Here is an 18,361-nt window from a genome sequence, read left to right on the forward strand (position 1 = left end):
TACTGATGGATTTTACTCTCCTGTATTTTCAAATCATGATACTTTTACTTCTACTAAAGTGTATTAGTGAGTAAAGAAATCTTTTTTTCTTCATTACATTTTAGCCATTCGTATTTAGATACTAAATCCTTTTTCGTGTTTCATTTCAGCATGTTTTGATGATGGCAATATTTGTACTGCTCTGTGATTGGTTACATGTCTTAATTTGGAGCTTTGTATCTTAGACCAAACAAATCCCACAAAAAAGGTCACACAATCTTCAGTTCCTATGTTGATGAATTTCTATTCAAGTCGTTTTGGGGAAGGTACTTTTTTATGTATCAATACTTTTACTTGAGTATTGATTTATGCTCCTCTACACAGCTGTCAGTGTTTGATGCTGCTTCAGTAGCTGCAACCTCAGGTAGCATTATTTGTTAGCTAACTTCTCTAAAGAATATCAGGCTGTTTTCATTCCCCGTTCATTTTCTAAAGACCAAGCACAGTTTGTTTTTGTGATATTGTATCTCTTTCCTTTCGTTTGGATTGTGGACTAAATTATACACACGAATGTTTATTGATCAGAAGGTTTGCAGGGACGCAAGCGCTCTGTTACTCTCCCGTTCACCACCATGAAAACAGAACAACAGAAAATAGGGGCGCGCATCATCTTTGTGTATACCAATTTAAATTTAACTGATCAGGTTGCTGATGCTTGGCCAAAAAATTGCACCACAAACCATAATAAAACAAATATTATTCTATTGTTGGTCTTTTGCTTTTTACAGCAGCTCGCAGTGAAGGAGCGATATGAGCGTTTGTAAAGAGGGAAATGTTAAAGCAGCAGGTTGTGCAGACAGTACAGGAAAACTGTAGAGGTCACAATGGATTGATTAGTCCATTAATTAATTATAGAAATAAATGTTTGTTGCAGTTAGGGATGCATATTTTTGGCAAATTATTTGATAATACTACAAATAGTCCTCAGTTGATCGTTAAACCTGCGAGCCTACAATCAAAGTTATATTAACATTTTTAATATATGCACACCTTTGAGTGTACACATCAACTGAATTCTGTATTAAAACATCAAGATATTAAAAATGCTCCTTGAATGGACCATGGAACATAGTCCTGATAGGTGGAGCCAGACATAAGTGTATATATGAAGTAACAAGCGGATCTACAGGGTGGCAAGGGGTGGCAGCAGTCATCCCCACCTGCCATCCCAGTTCTGCATCTCTTAAATATGAGGTAAATTTACAGTACAATGTGACTAACTTTAGTAGACCTATCACAACGTAGACCACAAACGTTGCTCTTTGTAAATGCTAAAGCCATTTATTCATATATGAACTGTTGTTTAGAAATGAAAAACTTTAACTGACAGCACTGCTTGAACAATTGTTTATGTGTTGGCTAACAGTTAATTGGTTAATCGTTTACATCTCTAGGTCTTGTAGGCCTATGCTGTTACACTGACAATCATTTATGAGATTCAGTTTTTTGCAAGTATGCTATACAGCTCACTTTGGAATGTTTGGAGTAATATGTATAAATACAGCTGAGTTAGTCTTAAGGCCTTGCACAGTATGCCTAGCTAGGTTAGTGGTGTATTGTGCGGCACTGTTCCATATACAATAGATGAGATTTCTGTCGTAGAAAGGCATTACTGTCTGTAACTGAAGAATATCATTACCATCAAGTAGGGTGCCGAAATGAAGGACCTGCAGAAACTCCCTTTCCCGCATAAATCCTTTCAGAGGAGTGGCCCATCCTTCAGCCAGCACCTGAACCCACTGAAGATCCAACTAAAGACACCAAGAAAACAAGGGTACATTTCAGCTTTCTGACATTTTTAGCTTAACCACTCCTCTAAAAAATGCTAATCATTGCATTTCTATACAATTCATGAAATAAAATGTTGCTCAGAGTGGCTGAGACAGTTACTATGCAACATAGGATATGATGACATGGTTTGTGGGTTAAAGCATTACATGCCAGTGTGGCAACATGAATGTCTGTTAATTTCAACAGTTTAACAGAACCTGAGCATGAACACACTGGATTGCTCAGTGTTGTATTACCTTGGTGATGTTTACAGTAGGCAGGATGTTGGCATCACTCAGTGCCAGGTCCAGTTTGTTTTCAGGGACAAACAGCTCATTGACCTCCTCGGTTACACCGCTGGGAACAATTCCCTGCAAGCAGTGAACACAATCCTCATTATTATCTAACTCTCCAGCAGTAGGTGCATCACCATTCTTATATGATTTAAAATGTATGAACTGCTCTAGAATAAGAACTGGTCAACCAACTAAACCCATGTGAGGAGGGAAAAATAATCAAGGCCTGTGTGAATAGGACACAACATTCTAGAATAGAATGAATGGGCAGAGAACATTTTAAAATGTTCCCAACAGTCATTAATCATTTTTAAGAAGTTTGAACAGAAGTGTCCTCAAATTTCTACACGCCCACCTGGTCCTTCAGGAGCTCCACCAGTTGTTGAATGCATTCATTCACTGTGAGTTCTCCCGTCTTCAGCACAAGCTCTGGGGAATCTGGCTTCTCATACTCAGAGTCAATCCCTGTAAAGCCTAAGAAGTGAGAGAGCCAGTGTACAGGTTAAAATTTGTGATAATCACACAAACAAATATGTTTCTTTTTATTATGTGTAGTTATTCAAGGGTCCTCACTAAGATAAAATGACATAATGCATTTTAAAAATAAACTTGAAACTTTAGGACTTCACACTGTAGCGTTATGAACACAAACATTCGTCATATTATCGTTGAAAGAATTTAATGATTAACCGGATTACATGTGGGAGCATTTGAACATCAAGTGTCACTCTATAGTGAATAATGTCTCAACATATCAATGCACTCTGCTCTCTAACAGTGCCACAACACACACACACACACACACTCACACACACACACACACACACACACATACCCACTACACATTTAAAAGAGAAGCTGGATAACTTTGGCTACCAAGCCATATTAAGACACTTGTTCAGCTCGTGTTTATGTAAGTGTGTCCTCTGGTTTGATAATTTCCAGTGACTACAATAACTACAGACATGCGAGTCACAGATAAATGAACCGTTACTTCATTTAGGCACGAGGCAGAAGTTCTCTTCCTATTCACCAGCTTCTTGTTTGAGTTTTCCCATTCCACCTTATATAGTGTAGAGTTACATACTGGTACCTAAAGCTACTGCTGTATCTGCTGCACCATTTAAGGTTTAACTGCTCATTAATGTTAGTTTTTGTCCACTGATAAACATAGCATTAGCCAGCTTTGTGTGTAAATTTTAGCGATGAACAGCGTTATAAGTCGCTGTAAATGATGGGGATATTAATTATTATTTAAGTAATGCATTTCATGTGACTTAATATCAACTTACCATGAACGCTGATAACCTCTTTCATGGGGTAGAGGTACTCTGCTCGGTTCAGGTCAGTTGATTGTGATTTGTCTCATTACAAAACACACCACTGCTAAACTATTAAGAATTATTGAATGCTAGCAGAATGAATGACAGTGTAGTGACAGTGTAGTGGATAGCACCATCACAGTGTTATCCACTATACTATGACTACTCTGTCATTAATTCCACTACTGTGCTTGACACCCCTGCCACTGGGGTATGTACTTCATCTATTAGGCTTGCAATATTGTTGGCAATATGCCACCATCCGATCGCACCCCCAACCGTCGCCACCTGACAATACCATTGTGTGGTGCAGATCAGTGTGCACAGGAAAAAACAGCTGTTAATACGGACTGTATGCTGCTCTTTACGCTGACAGACTGAGCATCCTCTTAATTAATATCCAAGGCACATTTTACCAGTAACCTGTTTCAGCAGGTTGGGTGGTAACACCACATTACCTGCCATGCCTAAACTGGACAAAATAAACATGGTTTTGGCTCAGAAATTTGGAAGATAACTTTGTTCTTGCTATGGTTTGGTAGTTTTTGCTGTAGGTTTAATAAATTTAATGTTTACAGCCTATAAATCATTTCTTGTTAAAATATAAAACTGCTAAAGCTTAACCACGAGGCGCACCCTAGTGGCTACTGTTTCCGTAGATGTGTTGTCTTTGTTTTTAATAACTGAAATCACAACATAAATGTTTTAAGCCCCCATTCATGTTTCGTGAGGGACACCAATCCATGTGTGAAAGGCTTTAAACAACTTTACAGTAGGGATGCAGCGATATGGGAATTGTGGGCAGAGGCTGATATCTAATATTTTTCATGTACAAGAAATGCAGATGCTGATACATAAACATATATTTTTAAATTATTGACAATCGCAATACATTGAACCTATCGATAGCGGTTGATACAATACGTCAGTTCAACATCCAGCCAACCTTCAAGCCTAAGACTGCAGCATCAATCTTGTAAAAAAAACACATGTAAGTGCCGAAAACCAAAATCCACAAAATATTCTGTTTTACAGGCTGACTCAGTAATACTATTTCCTTCATTTTACATAGTAGAGATTTAACATGGTTAAAAAAAATAATAACAACAAATACACGCTGATCTGATCATACCTTTAATCTCTCCAGCACGGGCCTTTTTATAAAGCCCCTTGACATCCCTGCTCTCGCACACCTCCAGCGGAGCATTCACAAAAACCTCAAAGAAAGGCAGCCCTGAACTCTCATGGATTTTCCTTGCTTCATTTCGGTCCTGTAGAGTGTGATTGTAATAAACAAAGCAAATGGAACCTTTAATTTTGTTACGCTGTGACATTTACATCTCGATTCTTCACACTTTCCTTGCGCTGAATGTTACCTTGGTGAAGGGAGAGATGAAGCTTGTGATGCACACTAAGCCGGCATCAGCAAACAGCTTGGCCACCTCTGCAATACGGCGGATGTTCTCTTCTCTGTCTGACGCAGTGAAACCCAAGTTCTTGTTCAGGCCATGCCGAATATTGTCCCCATCAAGAGAGTAGCATGGAATGGCGTGAGAAACTAGGTACTCCTCCAGAGCAAAGCCAACAGTCGTCTTCCCTGCTCCTGACAGCCCTGCATGCCAACATTACAGTAGAGTGATTCAACTTCATACATACACAGACTTTCACATTACACCGACACAACTTTAAAGCAGAGATGCACCGATGTGGGGATTGTGGGTGGAAGCTAAAATCTGATATTTTTCATGTACAAGAAATGCCAATGCTGATAAACATTTATAAACGTAGAAATCAGGACTAAACTGGATTAGCATTACAGAGAAACATAATATTTGTTTGTAGAGGGTTTTAAATGCAGTGAAATAAATAAAATGCAGATATTTTAGCGCAATAGCCCAGAGTCATCTAAAAGGTCTGCTCTTCCAGACCATAATAAATGTCATTAAATATGTCATCAAATATCGGTTTGAAATATCAGTCAAATCTAAACATCTGTCCTGTGCTGATAATTTACTGTCAAGCCAATATCTGCTGATACTGACATAATTTCAATTTCACTGTGCATAGTGTATTAAAGGGAGACATTATAGATGATGGTCTTAGTTTGAAGTGGATTTAAATGGGAATTCCACTGATTTTTTAAAACTTTCTGCATAATTTAATGGCTTTGATGTAAACAAAGTCATTCCGAGTGGTTTGATGTGAAATGCTCTATCCTAAAGAAACTTACTGAGTCATGATTGGTCACAGCAATGGTGACAGGAACCAGACGTCCAAAAAAATTCCCAAACATAAATTATTACATGAAATGTTTATGAATACAATGTGACGTCTGAGACTTTGTTTTACGATAATTTGAAATTTTGGTCTAAAATATGCATTTTTTAAAATCCACTCATCGCGGAGGGATACATGTTCTAGGGTAAAATATTCCCAAAAGAAAACATTTTTTTTCATTTTTTCATTGCATTACATCTAAAACTCAGAAAACATGTGCATATTCACTTGTAGTTTTAGACATTAAATAAAATATATTTGCAGTTTAGACATTGTGACTGCTGGTTCCTTACACCATCGCTGTAAAGAAATCTAAGCAACAAATCTGAAACATCGGTGGACTTCTTTTTAAGCATGGCAACTAATTATGACACTGATCCAACACCCAGTTTTAATATTGCCAGCAGACAAAATGCTCATCTGGGGAAGAACAACAACAACTCCGATTCTGCATTATTATTGGCCATAACTAAGCATTATTCTGTAATTAGCATTGCTTTATTCCTTTAATTTTTTTCATTTTTTCACAAATATTTCACATATGTTTTGTAGATAAGCATCATAAGTGAAGTGCTTCAGTTAAGACTTGCTAATTCTGAAGCTTAGCAGTTTTAAAAGAATAACAATATTGGATTATTATAGATATCGACTAATATTCAAGTTTCCAGTATCAGAATCTGAAAAGAAAATGTGGCATTGTGCCATCTCTAACGCCCTGTTGCTTTATGCGAGTGGAGAACGGTTTCATTCTGGTTGCTTCTAAGAAAATCAGACCTGTCAGCCAGACAGTGCAGCCTCGAAAGCCTCCTCTTGTTCCAACAACTTGGCCTCGTTTGCTCCTGCTCACATGGTGGGCCTGGTACACAATGTTGGTTGCCCTCTGGAGATCCTAAAAAAAAAAAAACAGTAAATTATAGAGATCAGCAACGGATGTGGGATTAGCATAAGGCGGATATTTGGTTTAGGCAGCAGGGAGGAGGACATCTGCAGTACAGCTTCACTAAACAATTTGGAATTCAAACAAGCAATTTCTCTTGGTTTTGTTTTGGCTAACATATTTATACTACAAAACTGGAAATCGGAAGTTATAGCATTGTTTGAAACATGGATCAGAGATTTTGTTAATGTGCTCCACTTAGAGCATTCCATCTGATAGACCTGATGGCAACCGATACTGGATCGCAGAGAAAAGAAAACTCAGCTGACCCATCCACTGTACTGTATTTGTGCCTACTGTTTTTCAAGATTTTTGCTACTGTTAATTTGAGGTTTAAGGGCCATGTATGCTGTTGTCTGTTTAACTGTTTATTTTTGTTTGTAGTCACCTTATCGTATTTTATTATCATTTCTCCTTCATTGTAAATCTGACTTCACATCTACTTGATTTGATTACGTTTCTTTAAGAAATGATTTAATGCATCATGAAATCTCAAATATCATCACAATTTGACTCTTTTGGTATCATTCAGAATACTTATTTGGATTTTTTTGTTTGTTAATAGCCTGAGAATAATATTATACTGAATTATAGCATCCCAGAACCAATGCAGTTGAATCACCAGTTGAAAGACCATTTTTCCACCCTTTGTTAACAATCTGACTCCAGAGTAGAAACTGGCCTTCTCTTCCAAATGTTTTCATAAATTACACAACAGGAAATTCCTGTGTTGGAAAAGTGCCAACATTCATTATTTAAGCCATGTCACTGCATTCACATTTTGGCACCATTACAACAGGTACACCACTACTCACAAGGTTATGGGCACGTATCAGCATACATCAGCACTATTGTCTGCATAACTCTGACCTACGAATAAAGAACAGCAAACAGTGCTGTAACCTGCTCTGCAAACAAAGTTATGTAATAAGTAATGTTTGGGGAAAGCTGTACCCCCCCCCTAGCTGATATGCTTGGGTGATATTACAGTCCTCTGCAAAACAGCTAGTACAGTTGGCTAATCTAGCAGTGGTATTAATTGTTAGATGCTTCCAACTCCATTGATCAAATGCACAGGGTTGGGATTGTTTATTGTTGTTTTACAGTGTTTTCTTGTTTCTGGTTATCAGCTTTTGAAGTATAGTCAGCACTACCAATATTAGCAATCTACCAATGTTAGCAATCTACCAATTATTTTGATGAGTAGTCGAGTAATCAGCTATTTAAAAAGGCCAAACAGTTTAAAAAAAACGAAATAAGAATAATATATCATGTTCAGCCTTAGAAAGATTTCCAAACATTTTATTGAAAAAGGATAAGGAGCCTTTAAAGTCAGCCTGAACTGAAAATGTACCTTTTATTACCTCATTAGTTCATGATACTGGTCATGTTTAGCACAATTCATCATACCACACCATTTTAATGACAAAACTCTTGTTTTGCTGTAATTTTTGATCGACGTATAGTGACTTTTGTCCACCTCAAAAACATCTGATTTTTAATGACATCACCGTGCACTAGGGAAAAAAAAGATTTAAAAAAATATTAACCAATATTTTTTAATGTCATGTTTCACCTCCCACACCCACCACACCCACCTATCATTGAGCAAAAATACTCATCTAGTTCAGAGACTTCCTAAAAACTCAGTCAGCTCAGTGGTCATATCCAAATATGAAATTATGAAATTACTGACGTTTAGGAGAAAGACCATCACTGAAACCTCATTCCTTTTACACACTCCCATCTCTTAACTACCATTCTGCCCTTTCTTTTTTTTTTTTTGGCAAATCATCTTATATATTTTTTTCTACACTCCAAGTCTTCAGCAAGATCTTCTGGCTGTCTAGACCAAAACAGAAGCCTAGAAACTTCAGCCCAAGGCCTCTGAGTTCTTTCGTCCTTCTACATTTCTGCATTCACTCCTCAAACGTTAACTGATTAACTGAAGGTGTGGTCTGCTCTGAATTTAAACCATCCAGACTGGCTGGGTTACCACTACTCATGACTCCAAAAGCTCCAGTGAATATTCTCCAGTCAGCACGGCTACCACAAAGTATGAGACACAAGGGAGGGGCCTCTGGGTGGACGGGCGAAACAAACAGGATCATTCATGCTGACCAGCGGCGAGGTGGCCAAACTGGAACTGCTTTCTGGAGCACGGCCATATTTCCCTCAGTCTTTCACCCTCCCTCCATCTCTTTCCTTCGCAGGTTCAACGTCCGTCAGGAGTTCTTTTGATTCCCATACAGTGTCCTGCTTCTTTCCCTACAGTAAAATGCCTGTTTCATACAGAGCACACCAACATCACAACTAGCTTAGATGCGCATAACATGAAACCGTGTGGCAGATCAGGAAAAAACTGGCAGATCTAACTGCAGAGACCTTCTACACAGAGTGTTAAGTGATGGAAATGTTGGGCTGGTACCAGAGAAGTGAGATAGAGCGAGAGAGAAAGAGAGAGAGAGAGAATCACAGTGATTCTATTGTAAGATTGCTCTCCTAAGAGTTAATAAGACACCACTGAGGACTCAGAAAAGACACAGAAAACCATGAATACATTAAATCCATGAGGGTGTATAAACAAAGACGTTATAGAGTGGACTAATAAAGAAAAAAAAGTGCCCCTATATTCTCCCCTTTTCAGTACCTGTACTATACAACACTGTGACTGTTGGTCTAAAGTAGAAATAAGTCTGGGGCTCAACATCACACAAATTATGAAGCAATCTATGAGCTGCCTGACGCAAAACAGAAACCTAAAGAGGAAATCCACCATTTTTTTTAACATTTCTAAAGAATTCAGTCCTTGAAAATGGTTTGATGTGAAATGGTTCATTGCAGGGAAATTTGGAGACTCAGATTTCTCTATAGTGGTGGTGATGGGAACCAGGCCGCCACGTCTACAACACAAATACAGTCATTTTATTTAATACCCACAACCACTAGTGAATCTACACGTTTTCTGAGTTTTATATGTAACGTTGATGATGTTAAAATAACAGAAAATCTGGAAAAAAAAAGTTTTCTTTGGGGACTATGTTGCCTCACAATGTCCTGCATGTACTCCTCCACCGTGAATGGATTAAAATATATTTTCAGCCAAAAACATTGCAAATGTGAGTCCTTTCAGAGGCATTAAACTCTTCAGACGTCTGGTTCCTATCACTACCGCTGTGAACAATTCTGCCTAGACAAGTTTCTCTACAAACGGAGCATTTCACATCAAACCACTCTGTACGACTTTGTTTACACCTTAACGACTTAATTATGTTGCATTTCTTAAAAGTCGGTGGAGTTCCCCTTTAACTGTAACTTTACTGCCTGAAGTAAAACTCAGAACTACAGGATCGTTTCATCGTGACGTTATTCCACATCCGTAAACGCAGAAATCACAGACGATCGGAGGAAACAGAAATAAAGACCGACACTGTGACCGAGTTCAGTCGGTTTCATCTGTGTCGCGAAAAGAAACCCTTTCGGTTTTACAGTTCTCAGTCCCGCAGCAGCAGCAGCAGCAGCTGACTGACTGACTGACTTCAGAACAAAACTTCTACTCGACAGAAACTCTCCGGGACTCGCACTTTTCCTCTCGAGTATCTCTTCGCGTTCAACTTTTCTTTCATCTGCAGCACATAGTCTGTCTCTAAAAGGATAAAACTACAGAAAACAACAGAAACACTCACAGTTTCCGACCGAGTTCTCACCGTTTTCTGCTTCTTGGTCCCAGACATGGTTGCCACGGCTCTGCGTTTAGGTCGAGTATCAACAACCTTCAGGCTGGAGGAGGCTGAGAGTAAATGGCAGTGAATGGAGGAGACGGAGGAGAAAAAAGCTTGGACACGTAGCACAGAAACTTTTCTTCCTGCAGTCCTCCGAAAGGCCCTCCTCACACGTCAGAGCGACGACCTCCCACTAAAGCCGGTGACAAAACACACAAAATCTCCTCACACACACAAATACAAGGACAAAAAGTCACTATCAGCTGCTCAGTGCTGCGGTTACAATGGAGAGCGCTGTGAAGAACGCAGGCCTTTTCAGACAACTTCAAATATGGCATTTCCACCATTCAGCACTGTTTAGGTATTCAGCAGCGAATCAGCCACATTTAAAGTAGGTTACAAATGTTGCTACACTATTTCAGCTTCTCTGGCAGCCGTGTTCGTGGTGAACACAGACACCAGCATGAGCTACACTTTCAGTAGGACTGAAAACGTCTGAGCACAATTAAAACAACCGTTCTTATTTTATTAGTTTAAGAAATATATATTTATGTCTAATTGTAAGCACAGTTCTTTCCTCCTTATACAATATATAGCCAAAAGTATGTGGACAATCCTCCTAATTACTGAGTTCAGATGTTTCAGACACACCCATTGCTAACAGGTTAATAAAATAAAGCACACAGCCATACATCTCCATTAATGAACACTGGCAGTAGAATGGGTCATACTGAAGAACTCAGTGACTTTAAACATGTCACTGTCATAGGATCCCTCCTTCGCCACAAGTCGGTTTGCAAAACTGTTGTTCTGCTAGATCTGCCCTAGTCAACCGTAAGTGCTATTATTGTGAAATTAAAGTGTCTAGGAGCAACAACAGCTCAAACACGAAGAGGTAGACCACCGAACCCTGTCTGGCATAGAAGTGTCTGCAGATTTCACAGTGTGTTAGATGTTTTGCAAGTGTATCGAAAGATGTTTGGCGAGGATGAACCATGTCTTCTCAAAACAGTTAAGTAAACAGTAAAAAAAAATGGACTTTTCTCAGGTTTAAAGAACGTATTAGGAGTTAAGATCTCCTTTAATCTTTGGGAAAGATGAAATAAAACAGTTCTTGGTATTGGAGTTTAGAACCCAAGTTTTATATATGCATTCACAACATGAGTTAGACGTGTCTAACATTAACAATGCAAATTTTTCATGAACCCTCAAGAGAGTAAAATGTATTCAACTGGTATTGCTTTTATTTGTGTTTGTCAAATATCTAAACCCAACGTTAAGAGGGTGTGGACAATTTTAATAAATAATAAATGCAAATAAAGCTTTGAGCAGGATTAAACATCAAACTCAAAATCAAACATCCTAGTTTTTGGCAAGAATCTTTTAATTTTTCTACACATATATAGAACACATCAATAAAGAAATATACTTTCCAAAAAGGCCTCATAGTCACTTGAAAAAGAATATTTGGTACCCTACAATCAGAAATCTTCTTCAATTTGGCAAATCAACAAAAGTTGGGAATCACACTGTGACACTTTTAAATAAAGAAAAAAAGTACAGATAAACCACACATCTCATTTGGACTGTTTCACTTGTGAGGTAAAAAGACTATTTAACAGCATTAAAAGTACATAAACCAGTGAGGGAAAATGTTTTTTTCATTCTGGTCCACTTACAGTACAGCCCCCCAGTGATTCCTTCATTCTCTGTGCCACACCCACCCTCTGTATCTAAGTCATAGTTCAGTCTTCATGGGTTTAACTGTGGGAAGCTCACATTCCTTCTTAAAATCACAGCCATCCAGGAGGTCAGAGAAGTGGTTTCTGACTGTTTCATACAGTGGAGCTGAGTGATTTATGTTGGGAAAAGACATCGGCTTCTCGTTGATAAAGAACTGGAGTCGCAATCCATCGCTGCACTCGTACAAGACAAACAGCAGGTTTGCTGCGTAAGGCACAATCCAACTGGTGCGGAACTTGCGGTTGTGCTGCTGTGAGAAGTTCTCCGCAGTTAGTGGTGTTTCATCTCTGAAGAAACCCATCAGAGAGAGTAGAGGCAGTAGAGTCTCAGCATGGCCAACCTGGATGCTGACTGCCTTGGTCACTTCTCCAAACCTGACCAATTAACAAGGACAAACAATTGATGGTTTTCAGGCATTTTTAAAATAAAGCTTTCTTTGCTCATAGAAGAATTGTGTCGGTTCCCAAAAGAACCACCCAATGGATGGGTCTTTAAAACTGCTTCACTGAAAAGGTTCTTGTAACACTTTACTGCAGCATTCATAGGACTACACAACAACCTAGCTTTTCATGACAACTAATGTAAACCTGCATAAACATTTATAAAGGATTATTCCAGCGTCATACCACTTTCTGAGGCAGCAAAACTGACAAAAGCAGCCTTTGTGACAACTGCTTTTTTAGGAAGAAGCCTTTATAAATGTTTGTTAGTTGTCATTTAAGGGATATGTAGGGGCCATGTAGCCTTAGGACCGCTGCCCTTCAGTGCCCTTATTTTTTTATCGTTTTGTGACGTAAAAGACAAACAAAGACAAGGCTGATCAATCTGTCAAATAGCAGGTATAATGTTCCACAACTTCTCTAACTGGTCTGACAGGTTGCTAAGGAGACAGTAACCACAGAGTCAGTCGTCATAAAGTAAACATAATATAATATTCTAGTCTTGGTTGGTATACAACATAAAGCATTTGTGGGATAGTGTGTTAGCTATGGGCTTGTAATGCTTATTCTGGATTCATCAGGGATTCAAATTTTCCTCGTTAATGAATTAGCAATTATGTAATGATGATAAAGCATATTTTAAGCTCTCCTACTGGAGCCTGATGAACACCCCCATTTCTAAGCATTTTAAGCCACATTTGTCTTTTTCCAACAAAGTCCTTTGGAAACCTTGAAAGGCTCTGTATTGTTTGTTATTTTTCATGAAAGTCATTTTTAATTGTGTGTGCTTTTTATAATTCTGCTTACTTGATCATTAATACAGTGATTGTGTATTTATCTTCATGGTGCATGGCGACACATGTAACATGGTGATCTTTTGAAAGGTACTGTAGAAGATAAAGTCTTGTTTCATTATACTTATCCTATCATCAGGAAGTCATCAAGAAATAGGGAAGTTGTGTCCAGCACATTACGTGGTAAGGTCTGAGGATTATTGCCAAAAACCTACATGAAACTAAATTGCACTTGAGCTGCATAACGTAAAGCATCCCACTATGCATTTGAAACTCTGCCGCAACAGTTGCAAGTGTCTCAACTTTGCGAAACAAGTTTCATGAAACAGCCAGTCAAAATGCCAGTAATGCATAATGTGATCACATCGAACAACATACTTTCAAACCATCATTTTCACTAGGTCAGTGGAAAATAAAATAAAACAGAAGATGGTTCATTGGGTGGTTGAAAAGGAAAACCCCACACCCCCATCAAAGTTAACATTTCTGTAAATGGCTGCATTAGCTAGCCAGCTAACAGTAACAGCTATTTAAATAGTAGTGTTTAAGTAGGCAATAACCATAATTGCTATTTAAACATTAATTTTCAAAGGCTCAGCATACACAGAACAGATTTAAAAGTCAAATGTACAGGAAAGAGCCATAGATAGATAGAAAAGAACAAGAATAGCAACAAAGAAATATGTGAAGATGATAAAAATACTGCAAATATGTAAATAACACCATGCGGATTACTGTATAGTTAAATATGAAATGCTAATTTGACTCATCTAGTAGAGCAATTGCATGTGTTGCGTGCAAATTATTGAAATTATGTTGCAGGCAACTCACAACATGAAACTAGTTTTTAGCCTATGACTTTCTTAAAAAAAAAAACAGTGAGCGCATCAGCTCATCAAATATAAGCCCTGGTAGGTCTAAAGTTCAGCTGAACCTGTTTTACCTGTAGTCATATGAAGCTTGGTCGAGTCTCCTGAAGAGGTCATGGAAAAGGGAACAACTTGATTTGCGGTTGATGTCATGGCCATATCCCCTTTTCCAGTACTGTTTCAGATCATTTTTATATTCTAGCACCTTAAAAAGGTTAAAAAAAGCAAAAATGTCTTTATAACCCAGTAATTAATCAAACAATAAAATCAACCTGAAATCCAAATTAAACTTTTTAACCAAGTTAGTTCATATGCCTTGTCATATTAATCATGATTTATTGTAGCATTTAAAAGATTATTGTTTTCCTGTAATCTTCCATCAAAATTACTTTTTTCCTGCCTCCTTTCCTGAAAAAAACATTTTCTTATTTTTGATTATGTCATCATGGGGAAGGGGAAATTAATATTTATAATATTATGCTCCCACCACCCTCACCTATCATCGAGTGAAATGCTCAGAGACCCTCGCTGATACAGGGTTTCACTAAGTATGGAAAAAGTTATTATTCTTTATGATTTCTGATTCACATTAAATTTTGTTACATTATAAACAGTCATTAAAGCTACTCTTTCTAAAGTAGGACCCTTGCCAGTAAATTATAAAAAGGAGTGGACAGCCCTGTGAATTCACAAAATTGGCCACAAACAAAACCGAACACTTTCCAAACTCTTCAAGCTTAATATTGCGATATTAACAAAGACATTAAATCAGAGCTAGAGTGTAGAAAGTGCATACTTCAGCATCCACTTCGTCCAGCAGATTGCACCATGGAGAATTCTCAGACTTGATTGCAAACTCATAGGAGCACAGAAAGAAAGCTGCCTCAACCAAATCTGTGACAAACGTAAAGGACAGTATTGTTAGAATCATTAGACTGACAATATAACCATAATATCTATGTCTATATATTAAAAATTTACAACCATTATACTGATATCATATGAGAGAAGACATGTTTGCTTCAGTTTGAAATTACAGACTATGTATAATAACAGAACCCACTCAGGGACAGCAGCCTACTTTTTAACTCCAGTCCAGTGTTGTCATTTAGTGATTAAACCCCTTTAAGTCCAAGGTTATAAGGGTCTGTAATAAATGTTTGGACCAGCTGGTGAATTTAGCTGGCCATTTAAGTTAATAAAAAAAAAAAAACCTGATGTTATTTGGCTGAGTGGAATCTGCAAGCGACTGGCCATCCTCCTCCGGACTTCTTCCATCTCCTCAGACGATTTAAAAACTTCGACCTCCTTTAAAGCAGTCTTATTGTTCTCAACATCTTCAACATATCTTTGGCACTGATCGAAGAATCTCATCAGCGAATCGTTCACATAGTGTTTGAAACCCACACCTATAAAGACACAGTTAGATATAATTAGATGAGAAATGTTCAGAAGTTGCTCAGTTCCATGTATTAAAGTAAAACATGATAAATGTGTATTTTTCAGAGTATTTGTTTGTGAGGAAATGAATTTAGTTACTCCTCAGCTCCATTTTGGTAATTTAGGTTTTGATACTGTTTCCTTCTTGTGTTTTTCTGTTGGTTAAACACCTAGTCTGCTTTGTTGTTGCTCACACTTCTCACTAGCATTTTATTTTGAACCAGAATAGAAGAATAGTGCTCAAATTACAGGTCCTATGCCTATAAATGCTGAAAGTTCCACTGCAGTACACAAGGAGTTTTTAGACCTGATACTTTTTATACTCAAGCTGCTACTTTTATACTTGAGCCATTATTTAAAGTATGATTGTAGACTACTGTACCGCTTACTGAAACATGACAATAAGATTGATTACAGTGCACCCAGTGCTGACACAGCTGCTCAATTGCGCACACACAACCTGTATAATCTCCATAGAAAAGTATTGCCAGTAGAATGAGATGCTCTAGAGCAGCCACACATGAGCCTGAGGTCACTATACCCAATGCCAAATGTTGACTAGAAGGCCATGGAGCAGTGGCACTGCATTCTCTGAAGTGAGGGAACGTCATCTAATATATTTGGGATGAGTTGGAGTGGAGTTTGTGATCCAGAACTAATCATCCAGCATCAATACTTGACCTCACTAATTCTCTTGTGGCTAACTGCAGTCAAATCCTTACAGCAATGTACAAGCATATGGTGTAAAGTCTTCCCAGAAGGGCAGAGGCTATTAATCTCTATTAACACCCTTAACTTTAGAGGAAATGTTGGATGAGCGAACTTTTAGACATATACTATATATAATAAAAGGGGAATTCTGCCAATTTTTCAAAATTCCCGCATCATTCAATTGTTGTGACTAAGGTTAGTTTGGTGTGAAATGGTGCATTGTAGAGAGACACACAGACTCAAATATTCTTTTACATTGGTGATGATAGAAACCAAGGGTCCCAATGTTTACCACGCAAATACAGACATTTTATTTACTTACAAATGCCCAGGAAAACTACAAGGTTTTATTAGTGTTGATAATGGTAAACTGTTTAAAAAGGTATATAGTGTGGCTATGCAGATTGCCACACACAAAGGCTCATGTGTGGGCGTGTCCTCCGACAAAGGGGCTTGTTGTGTTGTTCAGTGTTGGTTGTTGTTAGTTTCGTGTATATGCATTTGTTGTGTTGTCTATGTCGGGGAGTAGGGCTATTGTGTGGGTATTTGTGTTGGGGGTTGGTGTGAAGCAGGGAGTAATGGTGACCTCCCCCATTGTTACAGTGCTCTGTGTGTTCCTTTCAACTAGTGTGGTGAATAAAAACTGCCAACATTATACACACACACACACACACACACACACACACACACACACACACACATGTGGTGAATCAGATTTAGTGTATTTATGACTAGTTTATAAAATTAAAGGCATTAAAGACTTTGGATGTCTGGTTCCTATCACCATCACTGTGAACAATTCTGACTCTGAATTCTGAAGTTTCACATCAAACCACTCTGAATGAATTTGTTAACATTTTATAGATTTAATTAAGCAGAAATGTTGACAAATCGGTGAAATTTCCCTTTTAGTGGACTATGTGTGTTTGAGAGTAGCCTATGAAATGGGGTAATATAACCTCGCACATCCCAGTGTTGGAGAAGTCCCTCTTGGAAAGCCTTGATACTGTCCACACATCTGTGCTTAGAGCTGGTTATGAACTCCATGAGGTCGCCGCGAAGATTTCCCTCAGAAATCAGGCTTGGAAACGTCTCGGCCAACCTGACAGCCAGATGTCTGAGGTCGTTTTTGCCTTTCTCCACCAGTTTACCGTCCATGTCCTCCGTGTACCACATCCTCCATTTACTTCTAATGTCATCCAGCCACCAGTCAGGACCTGTGGCCTCAGCCTTGACCAGATCATAAAGTCGTGCCATCTTTTTAATGTTTTTGATTGTAGGGTAGCGCGTCCCGTGTCTGATTACCGCTACCAGGTGGACTGCACGGCAGTCAGGGGATGGGGGTCCCATAAGAGACTTATTCACAAATAAAATATTGTCCATTAAATGTGGGTTCACCTCCTCATATCTGCATTTTGTCCCAAAGTAAGTTGCAATGGCTGGTATAGCTGGTTTCGTAAGCTTACAATACGAGGCGCGAACCATCACCATACTTAAAGCTGCAACAAGAAAATATCTGTTTCTAGAGAGAAACGTTATTGACTTCATCCTTTCAAATTCTTTGGCTTGGTAAATACTCCGTACAATAACTACATTCATTCGCCGCGGGCAGCACGCGAACATCCACACTACAAGTTCTCCGCTTCCCTGTTGTGCAGCACTTTGAACCGTTCTAACTGTGGCTGTGCTCCAATGCACACACTTGTACTCTAACTAGAACACTTGGCTAGTGCATAAAATTCAGCGTTCAGCATGTACGCTTTAAGAGTTTCTAGCTGTAACTAACTACATGTTGAGTTATTTACACCCACTAGCTATTAGTGTTCCTGTTAGAACACAAGTAAATGCTCTGACACGCGGCCAGGACTTTACGCACTAGCTAAGCCTTCAAGTTAGAATAGCGGTTCATGTATTGGAGCGCAGCCTTGTGGTCGCGTCAGCACAGACTGAAACGTGAACTTTTCCGGGTCACAGTTTAATCCTCAGACTTGTCCATTCACT

General features: G+C 38.5%; 2 protein-coding genes across 3 annotated transcripts in view; both read right to left on the reverse strand.

The window, feature by feature from the left end:
• Positions 1 to 10,577, reverse strand: part of papss2b (3'-phosphoadenosine 5'-phosphosulfate synthase 2b) — a 15,966-nt gene extending 5,389 nt beyond the window's left edge. The window contains exons 1-7 of one of the 2 annotated variants that reach the window (XM_036573025.1): positions 10,328 to 10,577; positions 6,479 to 6,593; positions 4,804 to 5,039; positions 4,560 to 4,698; positions 2,461 to 2,579; positions 2,067 to 2,180; positions 1,679 to 1,790 (exon numbers count right to left, since the gene is read on the reverse strand). In XM_036573025.1, the coding sequence (XP_036428918.1) occupies positions 1,679 to 1,790; positions 2,067 to 2,180; positions 2,461 to 2,579; positions 4,560 to 4,698; positions 4,804 to 5,039; positions 6,479 to 6,593; positions 10,328 to 10,375 (883 nt within the window). In that variant the 5' untranslated portion in view covers positions 10,376 to 10,577. The remainder of the gene's footprint in view (positions 1 to 1,678; positions 1,791 to 2,066; positions 2,181 to 2,460; positions 2,580 to 4,559; positions 4,699 to 4,803; positions 5,040 to 6,478; positions 6,594 to 10,327) is intronic. The other variant, XM_036573026.1, reaches the window with a different exon arrangement.
• A 1,149-nt stretch (positions 10,578 to 11,726) lies between these two features.
• Positions 11,727 to 18,024, reverse strand: minpp1b (multiple inositol-polyphosphate phosphatase 1b). Its single transcript, XM_036573027.1, has 5 exons — positions 17,320 to 18,024; positions 15,424 to 15,618; positions 15,006 to 15,103; positions 14,284 to 14,414; positions 11,727 to 12,480 (listed from the first exon to the last, which is right to left on the reverse strand). The coding sequence occupies exons 1-5, from the start codon at positions 17,981 to 17,983 to the stop codon at positions 12,102 to 12,104; spliced, it is 1,467 nt and encodes a 488-aa protein (XP_036428920.1). The 5' UTR covers positions 17,984 to 18,024; the 3' UTR covers positions 11,727 to 12,101.
• Between the last annotated feature and the right edge of the window lie 337 nt (positions 18,025 to 18,361).

This window comes from Colossoma macropomum, unplaced genomic scaffold (assembly GCF_904425465.1).
Source record: "Colossoma macropomum unplaced genomic scaffold, Colossoma_macropomum, whole genome shotgun sequence".
Taxonomy (NCBI): Eukaryota; Metazoa; Chordata; class Actinopteri; order Characiformes; family Serrasalmidae; genus Colossoma; species Colossoma macropomum.